Genomic DNA, 18,633 nt, shown 5'->3' on the forward strand with positions numbered 1-18,633 from the left:
CTACTTAACGAACGTTTCTTCATATAAACATTTTCAAGTTAGGAAACGCCTCAACAGGAATGTATTGCCTGTTGTTCCGAAAGAAATTTCAAGATACCAAAAGTTAGCTCGCAGCTGGCAACATACGTATAGTTGCTTAGCTGTATGTGTCTACGCGTAGATGCGGCGTGCTCGTTCTGATAGATTTACGTAAACGTCGCTCACTATGTTGACGTTGACATTTTCGAAGGATTGTTAAAAGACGACAAAAGCCAACCTCCTTGGATCAGTTCTTTACAAAACGCCAGGCAAAATTTAGCCCATTTCGGCTACCACAGTGTTCTGTTAGCTAGCTAGCAGCGACACCCCGCCCAAACGAGGAGTACGAGTACAGATGTTTGTGTTCGAATGAAAGAAAAAAATAAAGATCAACAGTCTTCAGAAAAATGAAATACGAATGAGCAGATGCCTGAAAATTCGACTTATGTGCAAGTGGTGGAATTTTAGTACTCTGCCATTTCTTACCACTGAAAATAACAGCCGCAACATTAATAATCTTTAATATGATAAAAGTGGGGCGGCCCGGTAGTCCAGTGGTTAGCACGTCGGCTTCACAGTGCAGAGGTACCGGGTTCGATTCCAGCTCCGGCCTCCCTGTGTGGAGTTTGCGTGTTCTCCCCGGGCCTGCGTGGCTTTTCTCCGGGTGCTACGGTTTCCTCCCACATTCCAAAAACATGCACGGCAGGCTGATTGGACGCTCTAAATTGTCCCTAGGTGTGAGTGTGGGCGTGAATGGTTGTTCGTCTCTGTGTGCCCTGCGATTGGCTGGCAACTGATTCAGGGTGCCCCCGCCTACTGCCCGAAGACGGCTGGGATAGGCTCCAGTACCCCACGCGACCCTAGTGAGGATCAAGCGGTTTGGAAAATGGATGAATGATAAATGTGATGTTCCTGTTCAATCATCAGCTTTCGACACCTGTTCTGCCCACGCTCGCTGTGGCAAAAACTCAAAAGGTTTCTTAATGTAGCGTCCCCCCATCTGTCTAGTACACCAAGCTCAAAATTGATAGCGATTGAATCAACACCCTTGTGGAGGAGTTGAAATAAAATGGCTGAACTGACCTCAAACTGGCTTATTCCAAACCATAATTGCCAACTTCATGGTCATTTTACAGCATTGATTCACTGGACTTTTAGTTTTTTTCCCACTCTTTCTTCTTCACAATAGAGTTGGCTACCATTTTTTTTTGTTGACTGGCAAAAAAACTATACAACCATATAACAACCATAATAATAATAATAGTATGGAAGTGCTGTGCAAAACCAGATTGAATTTTCGGCAAACAAATTCACTGGCAATGTAACGGAATGTAAAATAGACGCCGAGCCTTGAAATGAATCAAGGCTCTGTGCCTTAAGTTATTTCTGCTCCCTTTGCGGCGCCTGCCTGAGACAGCAATGCGTATAAAGCTTTATAGATACAGTGACAATGTTATACAGGCGGGCTCCGTGCCTTAGACAAAGAAAAATACTACGTGCGGAATATGATTAGTGCTAAACATATGCACTGTTAAGTAGATTTAGAGCACAATAAAGTGCTAGGGGGCTAATAAAAATGTCTCAGCGGTGTGCCAAGAATCTTTGCAGTGATATTGTACGGAACTGTGCTTGCAAGGGAAAAAAAAAACTGTCGTTTTTTTTTCTCGTTAGCCAATTAATTGTCATATCCCAGCATGCTAAAAGCAGCGCCGCAACATCACCAGGCGAGCCCGTTTATCTCTAAGCGCCTTTAGGGGGGAGATGATCCATAGGTTCCCTCCAGTTAATTCTTAATCAACTTCTTACTATTTCATGCTTGCCGCCTTCAGAACCCAGAGCAGATCCATCAGATGAGTGGAAGCTCACGCGTATGTTGCTCGCGCGCGGTGCGGACGGCCCCCGCAAGGTGTCTTTTGTGATGGACAGGCTGGAGAGGCTTCCAGCAGGGTTTCGCATCAAAGGCACCAAAACGGAACTAGTACAATTCATTGACTTCACAAAGGCAGGTAATCTAACCCCGCCACTGCGACAAAGACAACGGGAGAATAAAAGATAGGCTTTGCTCGACGAGTATCTGCTTTGTATCAAATGAAAGGGCCTTTTCGGAAAAAGCAGCGGTCGGCCGAGTTCGGCGCGGCAAAGCCACCGCGCCTTCCTGCGGCGAAATTCCCGAGTGCCTCGCCGTCCTGCGGCGTGTGTTGTTTATTGGCAAGCTGTGTTCCCCTCAAGGGGTCTCTCGCTTCTACGCTGAAAGCTCAGCAGAAAAATTCCATTAAATCAGGTTAGGATGATTTGACTAGCGTGATGTATAATCAGGTATCAACGTTGTGCTGCAGTGCTGCACTCTGCTCTGTCGGAATCAAATTCTTGTTTTTGGGTACATGACTGATTTGAATAAGACGCAATAGTTCAGTGCTCCCCAACATTTATTTGAGCCAACTCGCCCTACAGTGGTGCCTGAACATACAATTGTACAAATGTCCGCAAGTTGATGTTAAATGCCATGAATCCATTCCAACCACACAAAAAAAATATATATATATATATATGTATGTACACAGTATATATTTGGAATGTGTTTTTCAGTAATGCAAATAGGAATCTAGAATATTGTACTTAATGCAAACATACAATTGAATAGAATTTAAGAGATTTTATAAAAGAATGTAAAATTTTTGGCCAATTTTTTTTGTTGAACTCAGTGGACATTGTGCTGCTCCTTCTGGTGTGCCAATATGGATTTTTTTACTCTATTTGGCAGAATAAAAATCCGATGAACCGATTAATCAGCCAAATCATTTGATAAATATATAATAATGTTCAGCCGCCCGGTAGTCCAGTGGTTAGCACGTCGGCTTCACAGTGCAGAGGTACCGGGTTCGATTCCAGCTCCGGCCTCCCTGTGTGGAGTTTGCATGTTCTCCCCGGGCCTGCGTGGGTTTTCTCCGGGTGCTCTGGTTTCCTCCCGCATTCCAAAAATATGCATGGCAGGCTGATTGAACACTCTAAATTGTCCCTAGGTGTGAGTGTGAGCGTAGATGGTTGTTCGTCTCTGTGTGCCCTGCGATTGGCTGGCAACCGATTCAGGGTGTCCCCCGCCTACTGCCCGGAGACGGCTGGGTTGGGCTCCAGCACCCCCCGCCACCCTAGTGAGGATCAAGCGGTACGGAAGATGAATGAATGAATAATAATGTTCAAATCTCTTTGTCTTTATGTTTTAATGTGTAACAGACAATTTTTAATATCATTTAAAATAATCGACCAGCTGCTTACACTGATCATTCCTACTTTCTGCCATCTAGGGGAGAGAAATGAAATAATCTGCTTTGCCACTGCAGGTAGCTGATAAAGTTAGCTTAGCAAAGAAACTTGTTTTTTTGTTTTTTTTTGCAAATAAGTAATTTAAAAAAAAAAAAAAATATATATATATATATATAGACTCAAAAACAAATTTGGTGGTATACTGATTTATAAATGCACAATTTTGTTCGTTACCTTGGAAACTGCAGGGTAGCTTTTCCATCTGTGCTTGCCAAATGGAGCAGCCAGGTGACCGAAAGCTTACCTTTCGGATAGATTTACTTCAAACTGCGGTAATGACGTTCATCAGCGCCTTAACCAAATCCGCTCCCTCCAAACATGTTTTTTTTTTTTTTTTAGTATGCACAGTGGGCAGCGCTCGACGGTTTGGCTGTCTAATCTGGCCTGAACTGATCAAGCCTCTCTCGAGCAGGATAAAGTCTCCACACTCAGCGGGTTCCTTCATCAACTCGCCGAGGTCCTCATTTGGAGGCGAGAGCAGCAAGCAGTTTCGGGTGACTTCTCAAGCATGTTTGCGTTCGGGGATGCTGCCCTCGCTTCGTTCGCCCACTGAAGCCAGACTATCAGTCACAGGCAGCTGTAGTAGCGTGTGGACTTCTTGTCTTGCTGCTTATTATCGTGTTTGTGGGCAACCCACTGTGTGTGGTTTGTGAGACACGCCTCCCCTCCACAAGTATTGGAACAGTGAAGTCAATTCATTTACTTTTGCCATCGACTAAAAAAACAAGAACAACATGTGGGTTTAACACCAAGTAAAAGGAAGCCAAAAGTCTACAAAAAACGTTTTGTTTGCCAATTCAAAGAATGATGAAAGAGCCAGCCAGATAACCCAAAACACTATGCCAGATGGACAGTTTGAGATCTCCAAACCTAAAGCTAATAAGGTATGGCTGAATTAATTCAGCAAATTCAAAATGACATCGCAATGTTGTAGAATGCAATTTTCAAAGAGCAATTTATGCAATTGTTTTTTTTTTTAAAATCAGTTCGAATTTGTTCGGCCGGTAGGCTTTATTTTTTTTCCAATGCTTATATATTTAGATATTTCGTTCGTTTCTACAGAAGTTCAGCGCTTTAAGAAATGCAGATCATATGTTTCCGAAAATTGAAGTACAAACCACAGATTTTTTTGGGGGGTTGGGGGAGTTTCCTTTTTTTTGCCTTCATGTTGTAAAGCAACTTCTGATTTACTGATGGCTTATGTTTCCGCTACACTCATTTGGTAGAATCGTCTGAAGTTTTCGTCGTGAACGCTTGAAAGACTGCAAGGGTTTATTTCAAAAGTTAACAAATTTACTTTGAAAGAGAATCTTGAAAACAGAATCGTATGTTAAATCGCAATCACAATGTTGAAGGGATTAAAAAAATAAAATTGCCGTTTGATGTTGTATCAAAATCTCTCCTATACTGCATTTTAGCTACACGAAACAAAAAGACAAAGTTCACCCGGAATGTTTTCAGCAGTGTGCTCACCTCACAACGATTAGCAGTTGGACAAATAGTGAACCATTCTTCAACAACGAGAATGACATTTTGTATCTTTAAAACAACTTGCCTCCGTAATGGTCCGCTAGCTTAATGCTAACAGATATTGGCAGGTGCCTTTGACATGCTAACTTTAGCATAAATACTGTCGTGGCAGTTCTACAATTCCACAAGCTCAAAGTTTTAATAAGATATCCTTTATTTGTCACACACTGGGGAAATTTGAATAATCAAGTTCAAGTGCTATTTTTTTTTAAGTGTTAAAACAAGTTCGAGAACCCTGTATAACAAAACAAAACAAAACAAAAAAAAACACACACAGATGGCGGAAGGCTCCAATGCAGAAGATATATTGCACATAAAAAATATCAATAAAAATGTCTTGCGCTTAATTGTAATTTACAACTTGATTACGAAACCTCTTTGCATGTTTGGGGAGTCACTGTGAGAGCCTCTCCCCCGCATCAGCTTTTTATTGCGGTATCAATAGTTTATTTTCCACATTGCGACATTGAGAAGTGGCTTCATAATTCATGCTCGCACTGACCTGCTGACAAACAAAAAAAAGAAAAGAACAGAGTAGCGCGGGTGAGATCAAAAGAACGCACGCTAACACAACACCGCTTCGAAAATGTCGCCCTTTCCTAACGAGTGGATGTGATCATGTCGTCAACAAAAGTCTCCAATGTTCCACTCAGCTGTTATTAAAGTGCACAAGGAAGCGTGTTCCTGCCACCGGTGTTCATTTTCCGAGCGATAATTATGGGATTATACTTTCACTGTCAGCGATTGCAATCTTGTGCCCTTGAATGTGAGCATTTGATTCGAGTTTCAACCTCATAGATGATGTGGCCCCGCCCCGCTGTATCATTGATGTTCACATTCTTTAAAATGGCGTTTACTGCAACGTTGACATTCCTACAGGCTGTATATGTCTTCGCATTACCCCACAGGATGATCTTTTGATCTGTTTTGGTGTTTAATGTGTTCCGGTAATCACTAAGTTTAATCATAATCGCATCAAAACTTCAAAAATTTAATTAAACAAAGCTGGCTTGCGTTAACTACGGGTCAATACAGGATTGATCTTGTCAAAGTCTGTCCAGGCTCGATAATTGATATTCCAGCACTTCACCGTTTGTCAATATGGTCTGCGGTTTTATAGCCGGATCTTGCACGATTGTCTTCTGAGGGGCAATAATCCCTGTGGATCCCGAGCGTCTCCAACTTTTTATACCTTGTACGAAGAACAAACTTAAAGGGCTTTATTTTGTTGGTAGACGCACATACGCTGTCAAAAACTGCCGAATCTTCATTTTCATGTTTACTGTGTTTGGGAATTTGGCAGACCGTGCTGCGCCTCCCTGGGTGTTCGCTATCACAAGCCCCTGGCGCATCTGACAATCTTGTGACAGAAAATAGACGTGACATTTGATACGGTACCCCCAGTTGCTCCTGTTGGTGCATCATCAGTAGGTGAATCAGGTAAGCGTCAAGCGCGTTTAGTACCTGAAGTAGAAAAGCGCTTTATAAGGGACAGTCCATTGCCCTTTTCCCAAATAAAAGCAGGTCTAAGTTGTGGCGCAGATAATGTAATGCCATTTTAGCGTATGTGATCGAGGTTGCTGGCTGGCAGATTGTGAGCCCCGTGGAAGTTTGCGTTGGATGTCATTCGATCTGTCCGGATCAAATCATTGATTGAATTCTTCTTCTTATCATTTTTGTCACGTTCTGCCCGAGGCGATGAACAGATCGCCTCGTACAGAACAAAAATAAAGGGGTGGATTCCCAGTTAAGCAGACACGGAAAGATCTTGTCAGAGAAAACAAAGAGTCTTTAATGACTTAACAGAAAGAGCCCGACAGGGAAAACGGTAACAAAAAGCGCTGGTCAAATAAGGACCAGGAAATAAGGAAAAACAACCGAGAACGCTCGCTAAAAAACAAAGTGCGAGGAAGTACTGATTAGGTAATCTAGAGATATACAATTTAGAGGCAACGCGAATAACAAGAGTGATGGCCGCAAGGCAAAAAGGCAACGAGTAGTTAACAATCGAGGAAAATAGCGCGAGAGAACAATGGCACGGCATGGAATTCTCCGGCAGTGAGTGGACTGCCGGAGCCTCTTAATAAAGGAGGATAATCAGCCCGAAATTACGGACAGGTGTGCAGTTGGCGGAGGGAAAAGCCCGCCATCTGCTAGCGGGTACGTGACGTGACAATTTTAAATATAGTCTCAAAGCACCCCGACCAGCACACCTGATTCAAATGATGGAGGAGGGAAACAACTAAACATGAAAGATACTCGCCGGACGGAACCTCGGGTACCGAAGTTGCTGACTACTGCGCTAGAGGGATGCGATTTGGATCTATTTTTGGAACGAGTAGTAGTCTGCAGTTAAGGATGTGTAAAATCGATTTGTGTATTGCTATTGTCTCCCACTCAAGGATGTTTCCCCATCGACTTTGGTTCGCAGTACTCGTTCATCGCAAAATATATTACGCGGGATGCGGAGCAGAGTTCGCCGACGTGCCGACATCCAACACGCGTGGCCCTGATAAATATTTGTCTTAATATTCCCGTCATCAATGCCCCGCTCTGATTGCTCTCATGGTGTCATCCGTCTGTTTAATTTCACTCGCCAAACGCGACGACAGTTTTATTGATGAGCCGACTCCATTCAAGGCAATGGCTGATAAGAGCGGGCTCAGCGGCGGCCTGGGAGTTGTCATGAATTTTAACCGTCGTTGCTTTCATTTGTCACAAGGGCTTCATATTCGACCAAGAGAAGCGAGACCCCCCCACAGCCCGCCGCTACCCCTTGTTCCTCAGCAAAACACCCCCCCCCCCCCCCCCCCGGCCACCCCAGCCGTTTGCTTTATTGATAACCGTACGTGGCTCGTTCAACACCTTCATTTGGCGCCAGTCATCTCTCCAGCCTAATCCCTTTAAAACCTCTATTAAGCCGCTATTCATTCCTGCATAATGACTGCAGTCGTCCCAGTCCAGTTTACCTCCAAGGTTTAAGCTTTTACAAAGGATTAGAGCGCACAATCTATTTGCTTGCTCTTGGATGTTGAGTAATCCGCCGGATATGTTGATGATAGCGCACTTGAACGGCTGGCGCAGTCACAGGGTCGCCACATGACTATATGACACCTTTTGTTGCAAGGCAAAGGTGGAGGAGGTGGGGGGCGGGGGGGAGCCTGATGCGCTTATAAATAAGACATGTGCGTCATGCCTGTTGTGTGATTTCACGATGTTGTGTGTGTGTGTCGAGCGGCTTCAAACACCTGCTTCTCTCGCAAACATCTACAAAGTGAATAATGCATCGAGGCGCGGATGTGTTTAACATTCCCCCCCCACCCCCCCACCCCCACCCCCACACACCCCTTGAAAGTTTCCGCATATGACGCATGCAAGTGACATTTAGCTGAATTGGGCCCAAATGAATGCAGAAAAATAACCGACACACTGAGGACGGCGCGGGAGGGCGTTCAAACGATTCGTCCTCGGGTGTGACGTTTTTTTTTTTTAATTTCCAACGAGTGTGTTTTGTCCATCAGGGAGCAACATTGGGAGGACGTAAAGGGCATTTTATTGGAACTGTGTTCCTACTGTTTTTGATGTGTCACTCCAAGCTTGGAAAGGATCCAGGCTTGAGTTTTCATTGCTTGAAATCGAACCGTTTCTTGAGCTTGTGATTTTTGTGTGATATAAATAATTCGACTTTTGATTTAAACATTCTCAAAGCCACTGGGTTAAAAGTAACGAAAATTGAGTGAAATAGCTAACCCAAGGGCAAGGCCCAAAAGGATGCTGAATTATTTACATCCAGCGCATTGGGTTGAGGATTGGACCCAGGATGTTGGGTCAAGATTTTCTACAGCGGATGTCTTTCCTGATGCGACTCAGTCATTTTAATCCAGGTTTGGAATCAGCGTATGGCTCAAAGGGTCTCGTCGTGAGACCGTTTAGAATGTTACCCCTCGCATTCAAAGAATTCTCGAAGAATGTTACTTCAACTTACGTACACAGCAAAACTGTCCAAAACGGGGTCCGGTTTCAGGTCAAATCCAAAGTTCAACCCAATCTGCCTGGTTAAAATAACACTTGTCAACAAATTCTTACCTTTTTTTAAAATTTATTAATTTTTACATGATATATTTTTCCCATTGATTCCTAATCCACCCTCATTTTTTTTCCTCTAGCAGATCAGTTTTTCATAAAAATAATAACAATATTAAAAAAATATCACATGTAATTTATTGAGTAATATTTATGAATTAAGAGTTCAGTTCAATAACAGGTGGAATGTTTGTTTGTTTTTTCCGGACACGTCATAGCTATAAATTACAACGCATGGTGAAATCCGTATTGCGCAAGGTTTTTATCGGTCAAACTTTAAAAAAAAAATAATAATAATAACCAGCATCAAAAATACATTTAGGGACTTATAAAGCCATCGCTGATTAAAATTAGCTTTTGATCAGTGTAATTAACACAACATTGTGTGAAAGTGACCCAATTTGCTCAAAATTCAAAACAACTTATTGAGTGGGTGAGGAAAACAATCGGGCATTATTTAGTGTGCAGCATCAATTCAGGAATATACAAATTGTATCATAAAAGTAGTAGGACGAGTGTTTTCCACGTTCAAACTCAATTTACTCATTTACCCCATCATCCACCACCCCCCACCCCCACGCACCCCAAACTAGTGAAATTCAGTGAAAGGACTTTAATTAATCTCTTCCAGCCCCTCAACACCAAAACGCCAACCATTTTATTAATAAAGAAAATAATTTGCATGAAGACAAACAAGCCACGTTCCAGATGTCATTCACTTGGCCGCTTCCCTTCAAGACACGCATTCAGCACTGCAGTGCTCTTTTTCTACGTTAGCATATCATTTTAAGATCTTGGTGCTGTTTTTTTTTTTTTTTTTGGCGGCCGAACCAATTAATAGCATGTCACTTCATTTTTCTTTTCTTTATTTAAAATACAAATGAGTGACAAATGTAGTCATGCACCAAATAAAGTAAGTCAAGGTGCCACTGCAAGTCACGTTATAGACAATAAATGTGTAAATAAAGTGCAGAAAAAAACCCCAACAGGAGCGAGTGCAAACACATTGCTTGAGATATACATTTTAAAATCTATCTGCATGCATGCTATTTTGGGGAATGAATAAATAAAGACTGGCGTCAAGTGCCTCTATACTTTCCAGAGATGATTTCTGTAAAAGTTGAGCTTGGTTAAGTAAATAAAAAGAGTTAGCCCCCTTATTTCATTACACGATGAGTCATTGGTCTCGAGTGGGACATCACACACCCTCCAAACAGTCGTAACACTTGATAATCAGAAAGAAGAAGAAAAAAAAAAGCAACACAATGGAAGCTAACCCAGGAGAGTGAAGCCATCAGCAGATTTTTATGATTGCTCGGTGCGAGACGCGCCGCCGCTCGAGAGACGTTAATTTGTACGAAAAGGTGAAGGGCAGCGCTTTGACGCACTGCCTCCCGCGTCACTCTTCGGGCTCGCTAATGACTCGCGGAGGGAAAGCAAACTCTTTCTCAAGTCACAGTGTTCAAAATCACACCTACTTTTGAAGCCCGTTCCTCCTTCGGCCGCGCGGACAAAAGAAACGTCCGCGCGTTGCCATTTTTTTTCACATTAACACCGTAAGTAATGAACAAGGGAACAGACAGCTTTACGTGGCTATAAAGTAAAGGCTTGTGCATCCCGTGACAGGTTTTATGATGCCCTACTAGAAAAGATGTCCCTGATATTTACGAGGCCTACTGTCTGCGCCAGCTGAATTATGGCGCCGTGGCGCCGGCAACGTGAATATATGACATTGAAGCGTGTCTATTTTGATTTCAGAAGAATAGCTTCAAAGTGGGAATCCGCGTAAATTTAAATACTGTATGTGTGCTGTGTTGTTCTAGGTGATCCTCATGTTGACCAAATACTACGACTTCAGCTCAGGCAGAGTGACGGAGAGTTCTTTGTGGAGGTAAGACCCGAAAATGGGTTTTAGACAGAGAAGCATTGAGAAATGTGTCGCTCTTAAAACTGACTAGAAGAAACCCACTTTGGGTGAAATGGCGGTTGAGGTTTTAACGCGGTTAAGACTTTGTTCCAACAAGGGGTAAAAACAACCCATGCTGATGAGCTAAAGTTACCAAGAAATGGTCGTCAGCACAGTCGGCCGGAGCGTGCTCGTGGTCCACTACCCACCGATTGAGGTTATAATTGTTTTGGATTTTTTTTTCATTGCAGTTATTATTTTATTTCGTTTGTTTTTTTTTTTTGTTTCATTTCATTTAGTTTCTTTTAGTTTTTGGATTTATTTTTTTTTTTTGCAAAAGGGCTTCATATTCATTTAGCTTTAGTTTTAATTTTAGTTTTTTTTTTTTTTGCAAAAGGGCTTCATATTCATTTAGCTTTAGTTTTAATTTTAGTTTTTTTTTGTTGTTGTTTTTTTTTAATATGGAGTTATGCAGTGGTACAGCAATATCAAAATAAAACAGCCGAAAGCTCTTGTATGATTTGAATTGACCAAGACAAAAGCAAAGGACATTTTCATCATTATTCGTGACTTTGTTTTTTTTTTTTTTATAAACATCAAATGTCGTCTCAGTTGGTGTCGTTTCTTGAAAAGCAGTTTTGCTTTTCGTTGACTTTGTCCATGCAAATGCTTTTTTTTTCATTGTACTTTCCATTATTTCAATAATTGTCATTAATTTGAATAACCTTGCTGCGGATTCGCATTTTAGCTTTTTTTTTTCTCAATTTCTTTAATTTTTTTAAAGAATATAAAAAAAATAATTTTGAGTGTTAAACACTCTTTAATCAACTTTATATATAGTTTATATAAATAAAGCAGACCATTTTAGATTTTAAAGTCAAGTACAAAAATGTGGCCACCAAGCCTCAACGGCAATAATAGTAATAATCACGAGAACTCATCCCCTCACTGTGCATGCTACACGGGATATTCTTGTTTATTTTGATAATTAGAGAAATATCCATTCATCTAGCAAATTGCTTGCCGAATTCTGCTGTTGCAATTTTCCGCCTGCCTGACATGCTTAATGATAGCATCAGCATCCGAACCGCTAGGTGTTGCTCCGCTCTCTCCCCCTTCATCGTACCCTCTTAATTGAATTTTAGATCCACCGATTACGGCAGCACGTACGAGAAACTTAATGAGAAAGCGGGGCCCAAGACCATCCTGAGCTACTTGTACGTCAGTCCCAACAACAAGCGCAAGGTAAGTTTTGCCGCTCTCCGGGAAGAGAGAAAAGCCCCCCCCCCCAAAAAAAAATCCCGCCTGTCAGGGCTCATCAGCACCGCGCGTGAGCTGCTATCATTTTCACTGGAAAACAGCCCCGCGGGAGGCTGCGGCATGAGCGTGTGTATATGCGCGAGTGAGAACAGCACACTGCGTGAGCACAACCGAGCCCTCCGGCGCGGTTGCTGTCAGGTTGGGCCGCTGATCCCCCGCCGTCGTCTTTCTCCTCTCATTTCAGATCATGCTACTGACCGACCCGGAGGTGGAGAGCAGCCTGCTCATTAGCCTTGACGAGGGGGCGTCCTATCAGAAACACAGCTTAGCCTTTGATATCCTCAGTCTTCTTTTCCACCCCGAGCAGGAGGACTGGATCCTGGCTTACAGCCACGACCAAAAGGTAACACCCAAAGCTGTCAGATGCCGTCGAAACGGCAGGGGGGTGAGGGGGTGGGTGTGTAAAAAAAAAAAAAAGCAGAGTTAACACAATCGCTGGATAGAAGCAAAAGGTGATGCTGATCGTGCACTCGTTGGTGCCACGTGAGACTTCAGTCAGATTGTACATCCTGCGAGGAGAGCAGAGAGACGGTGGGGCCTTGACATATGAGTGACCTGGAAAAAAAAATAGAGGCATTGCCACTTCAAGTTGAAGTATATTGTCGAATGAAACCAAAACAGTTACACATTGTGCATTTTTAAAAAAAAATGAAAATTACAAAGCTCAGCAGGGCGGTCGAGTGGTTATCGTGTCGACTTCACAGTGCAGAGGTACCGGGTTCGATTCCAGCTCTGGCCTATCTGTGTGGGTTTTCTCCGGGTACTCCACATTCATAAAATATGCATGGCAGGCTGATTCATTCATTCATTCATTCATTCATCTTCCGTACCGCTTGATCCTCACTAGGGTCGCGGGGGGTGCTCGAGCCCATCCCAGCCGTCTCCGGGCAGTAGGCGGGGGACACCCTGAATCGGTTGCCAGCCAATCGCAGGGCACACAGAAACGAACAACCATTCGCTCTCACACTCACACCTAGGGACAATTTAGAGTGTTCAATCAGCCTGCCACGCATGTTTTTGGAATGTGGGAGGAAACCGGAGCACCCGGAGAAAACCCACGCAGGCCCAGTTGCCAGCCAATCGCAGGGCACACAGAAACGAACAACCATTCACACTCACACTCACACCTAGGGACAATTTAGAGCGTCCAATCAGCCTGCCATGCATGTTTTTTTGGAATGCGGGAGGAAACCGGAGCACCCGGAGAAAACCCACGCAGGCCCGGGGAGAACATGCAAACTCCACACAGGGAGGCCGGAGCTGGAATCGAACCCGGTACCTCTGCACTGTGAAGCCGACATGCTAACCACTGGACTACCGGGGGCAGCCTGATTGTACACTACAAATTGTCCCTCGGTGTGAGAGTGAGCGCAGATGGTTGTTCGTCTATGCGTGTCTTGTGATTGGCAACCGGTTCAGGGTGTCCCCCGCCTACTGCCCAAAGACGGCTGGGAGAGACTCCGTCATACCCCGCGACCCTTGTGAGGATAAGCAGATCAGAAAATGGATGGATGGATACAAAGCTTAGCCTTTTTGTTGATTAGCCTAATGCTAATGCTAATGCCAGCAAATATCAGGATACACACACCTTTCGGCACATGGTACTTGAAGAGAAATAAAGCAGCAATGTCAAAATTCACTTTATGTCCATTGATAAACCCCCCCACGTGGATCTCAAGTCAGCTCTTGGTGCTTAAAGGGTCACCAACTGGCGACATAACAGACAACACCAACGTGGGCGAGGTGACCAAACTGTGACCTTGCAAACGGCGTTGTGAGGTATTGATGCGGGCGCGCGCACACAAAGGCACGCACGCGCACACCCTTCATTAGTTGGCGAGAAGCCCGCTGTCTGCTCCGCTCAACGCCGCAGACATCAAATTTCGGCCCCCCCCCCCCAGCCGGCTATTGCGGCACTTGATATCGATAGAGCTAAGCAGGCGAGGTGTGAGAAGTGAGATAAATGGTGCGGTGAGGAGATGAAAGCCTCGTGGACAAACCATCCACCGCCCCAATAAAGATGCACTCGACAAGTTTGCCCCGCGGTCATTCCGTATGTCTTTGTAAAGCCCAATTTCGGCCTTTCTTTCATCACTCCCGCGGCGCGATTACTCTTGGATTGATTTCATTTTCCATTTATCGATTGTCTTGTCTTTTTAAAAGTTGCAAGTGCCGAGATGAGTCAAAGATGATGTGAATCCTCCTCAGAGCCTTTTGGCGCTCACAGCCTAACTGTCTGAATCGTTAAACGGGTGCTTTCACACTCCCTGTGGTTAACTTTCGTGTTTAGCCAGAAAACCGTCTGACCTTCATCTGAGCCGCATGGCAAATGAACCAATTAGATGTGTCCCCTTAGCGTCATCATGATGATGTAACCACATGGTAAGTGTCAGACCCGTAATTTTCCAAGCACATGTTCACTTCACTTAGGATCTCTTTTAAACGAGTGAAGAAACATTATTTGCCCTTGTGGGGCGGCGGCATACGATGAAAAATGAATCAACGTTGACCCCTGTGTTTCATTGCACAAAATAGAACTGTACACAGTTCAATATAAGTGCAATATAAAATATAGCATTAGCAATATATTTGTAGAATAAGTATAATAAATTAGTAATAGCATAGAAAACTAGTTTTACTATGTTACTGTTGGTATAGTTACTGTTAGCATAATATTGCAAGCATTAAAGGTAAACCAGTTAGCGTTTCCTCAAAACTTTTCAATTGGTGCCGTGACCCGGATACGGAAGGTCGGAATGTATTTGCCATTCATTTTAATGGGGGAAAAAAAAAGATAATGTCGGCGTGGTTGTCAATGTTGGCTGTGTGTACCATTACACTATTGCTGACCTCGGAATTTAAAAAAGAACGCTTCCTAAAAATAGAACCGTGTGTATGCAAATGTAGAACCAGAAAACTATTTTCTTGTGTCTCGGCATGGAGGCGAAAAAAAAAAGTTTACAATGGCAAAAAATATATAAAAATGATAATGTATTCCCTCTTGCCAATTAATAAGCACGAATGCCGCTGAGTCAGTGTAGTACTTAAATACAGAAGTGAATTTGCATATCAAAAAGCGCCGCCTGTCTGCGGAGCATTTCATCTTTAGCATTAAATTTGCACTAACGGCATAGTTCATCCTCTCACAGCACTTCCCAAAATAAAGACTCCGGAAAATTTTTATTCGATCGCAATCCTCCCTTGAATGTGATCTTTGAATTTTCTTCTTTCCAGCTGTACGTCTCCGTGGAATTTGGCAGGAAGTGGCAGCTTGTGCACGACAACGTTGTCCCCAACAGATTCTACTGGTGAGTCAACAAATAGGCGCACGGAAATGCATACAATGCAACCCCCCCCCCCCCCCCCCAAAAAAAGGGAGCTTTATTTGCGTACGGAGGGTTTGGTTTAGGTCAGGGATGGGCAACGTTGTGGAAAATATTTTTTACATTGTAATAACACCATTGACCACTAGATGGCAGACTTCACGTCGAAGCACTTCCACCTGTTTATCTGCTATAAAGAAGAAGAATGAGATGCTGTCAGCCTTGATTGATTGTGTGGCATTTTGGAGTCGCTCAAGTTAAGAGAAAGTCTTTTAGTACAGAGGAGGAGACGGGAATCAACAATTGAATGTCATGGTTTCAAAGCAACGTGCAACAAAAAGCGTTTTCTCAAACAGCAGAGACATTTTAATGCTTTCTCTTGTCGGACAGTGTGGTCCGTAAATGTGGGATGACTCACGCTGAAGCATCACATCCCCTCCAAATCGATCAATGTCTGTTCATCGGTTGACATTTATCTGGAAAAAGTACAACATTGATTTTTAAAAACCGGTGGGAAATACGACAAGATATGATTATGGCCGGCACTGCGAAGAAGTTTAGGGAGGACAAACTTGTTTTGGTAATTTATGTATTATTAAATTTTTTATTTGCTTGTTGTTGCATAATGTACGAGGCATCGAGTTTACACATGAAGGTTAATATTTGATAACGTGAAGGCATTCAACTCATGAAATATCGAATAATCACATCAATACATCGCCCGTGCCGCGTTTTGGGTTTGATCGCTGGTGAATATTCATTCCTGACCCGAGGCGTTGTTTGCACGCGTCGGTCGGAGCCTTTTATCAATGTAAATACCCAGATTAAAAGGGCCCTGATCAATATTTGATTGAAAACGCCTTTTTATTGTTGTTGATTTGAGAACCATCGAGAGGGAAGAGCTGACGACTCCCAGCTAAGCCAAAAGACGTCGGCGTGTTAAATGCAGACGGGCGCAAATTGTTTGCCTCCCGCCCGACAACTCTCTTCAAAGCCTTACCTTGAAGTGCGGCGTGGATGTTTGATTGTCCATTTGCAGCTTCATGAAGTCAACAGGGGTCTTTGGTTTGCGTCATTCAAATGGGGGTTTGAAATTAGGGTTTCGAGTCTCGATTTGAATTATAAAGCAAAGGACTGGGTTTTAGTTGAGGGTTTCAAGTTAGGGTTTAGGGAGTCAACGTTAGGGTTTTAAAGTTAGGTTTGAAGCCACCGTTTGATTTCAAAGTGGGATTTGAAAGCAGCATTCATGATTGGAAATTAGGGTTTCTAGCCACGGCCAATGTTTTAAGTGAGGGTTGAGGTTCCAAAGAAGGGTGTTAAGTTATGGGTAGGGTTTCTAATTAAGGATTCAAGCCAAGGTTAGGGTTTTAAATTAGGGGTTCAACTTGGATTTCACACCAGAGTTTGGGTTCCAAAGTAGGGGTACAAGACAGGGTTTGTGTTTCAAATAAGGAATTCAAGCCAAGGTTGGGGTTTCAAACGAGGGGTAAATCTCAGGGTTAAGGCTTCAAATTTTTAAGTTTAGGGCTTAGGGTTTCCAAGGTTAGTTTCAAGCCAGACTGTGTTTTGTTTTGTTTTTTTAAACAGGGCTTTAAGGGAGGGGTGGGGTCTCAAATAAGGGCGTTAAGTTCTAGGTAGGGTTTCTAATTAAGGATTCAAGCCAAGATTAGGGTTTTAAATTAGGAGTTCAAGTTGGATTTCACACCAGAGTTTGGGTTCCAAAGTAGGGTTACAAGACAGGGTTCGTGTTTCAAATAAGGAATTCAAGCCAAGGTTGGGGTTTCAAATGAGGGGTAAATGTCAGGTGTAAGGCTTCAAATTTTTAAGTTTAGGGCTTAGAGTTTCCAAAGTTAGTTTCAAGCCAGACTGTGTTTTGTTTTGTTTTTTAAACAGGGCTTTAAGGGAGGGGTGGGGTCTCAAATAAGGGCTTTACGTTTTTTGAAGTAACGTTTTAAGCCAGAGTTTGTATTTTTAGAAATGATTTAAAGTCAAGGTTTGGCTTTCAAATGAGGTTTTCATGTCCGAGTTTCAACCCTAAGTTCGTTAAAAAATGTCAGAGTCCCCAAAATGGCGTTTCACGATATTTGTTGCTCTTCCTGAAGCCGCGCTTGATGAAGAGCCTCGTTTTTTCTGTTCCATTTGATTTCTCCTCAGGAAATAAATTCAATGGGAACATTCCCATAAATTCCTTTTAACATTGATGTCCCTACGAAGGAATTACACTGCTGCATCCTGCCCCCCCTCCCCCACACACACACACACTCCCCGAGCCCTGACCCAACAAATATGATTTACAAGAACATTTTAACATGCAGTAGATGCAGGTGTGTGTGTGTGTGTGTGTGTGTTAGTTATGGGCCTGGGGGCAGTTTAACATGGCCGGGGTTCCATCTCGGAGCAAACGGTGGGGGGGGCCTGGGGCGCTGTTTGCTGATAGAATAGGATGAAGTATTGGACAGAAAGTCCATTAAAGGAGATGGAGTTGGCAAGCAATTACAGAGTGCTGAGGGAGGCAGGACGCCGGCTCGTTATATTGAAGTCGTCGCGAGCGCACGCGCGCGATGGAAAATGAGAAGAAGCCGGCCCCGTGTCAAAACAGACGCTATTAATACAACAAGTGGTCACCGCATTAGCGCCGGTGTGAAAAATCTCCTTCCGAAAGCCACGCGCAATGACTAAATACACCTTGGCCATAAAGCGCACTTCAGGTCACACGTCAGTCACTTTTATCGACGAGCCGCTTGTATTAGTGCTCCCGCAAGGACGCTCGTTATCGCAGAGAATCGTCAAAACATGACGGCTAAATATGGATCGCATAGCTGTTACGGGGCATTATTTTTCCAACTCTGGCAGATTATTATACGCGTATGATCCATAATACAATAATGCATTATTATTACAGCCACCGGATGTTTGATTCATATCGGGAGAGGCCCTGGACACTACATTAGGTACAGCCACTCAATCTTATTGGTCTAAAATTATCCTGCCTTCAACGACTGCATAATGGGGTGAGCCCCCCCCCCCCCCCCCCCATCCCGGGGGTCCATAGATTGAACTATTTGAGGATTTAATTTTCATTCATTCATTCATTCATCTTCCATACCGCTTGATCCTCACTAGGGTCACGGG

The 18,633-nt window shown here is 43.4% G+C and overlaps 1 protein-coding gene across 1 annotated transcript in view; it reads left to right on the forward strand.

Moving 5' to 3' along the window:
• LOC127610556 (VPS10 domain-containing receptor SorCS1-like) overlaps nucleotides 1-18,633 on the forward strand; it is a 48,090-nt gene that overhangs the window by 5,662 nt on the left and 23,795 nt on the right. Inside the window, exons 2-5 of the mRNA XM_052080814.1 lie at nucleotides 10,776-10,843; nucleotides 12,004-12,103; nucleotides 12,363-12,521; nucleotides 15,413-15,486. Coding sequence (XP_051936774.1) covers nucleotides 10,776-10,843; nucleotides 12,004-12,103; nucleotides 12,363-12,521; nucleotides 15,413-15,486 — 401 coding nt within the window. The remainder of the gene's footprint in view (nucleotides 1-10,775; nucleotides 10,844-12,003; nucleotides 12,104-12,362; nucleotides 12,522-15,412; nucleotides 15,487-18,633) is intronic.

This window comes from Hippocampus zosterae, chromosome 11 (genome assembly GCF_025434085.1).
Source record: "Hippocampus zosterae strain Florida chromosome 11, ASM2543408v3, whole genome shotgun sequence".
NCBI classification, from domain to species: domain Eukaryota; kingdom Metazoa; phylum Chordata; class Actinopteri; order Syngnathiformes; family Syngnathidae; genus Hippocampus; species Hippocampus zosterae.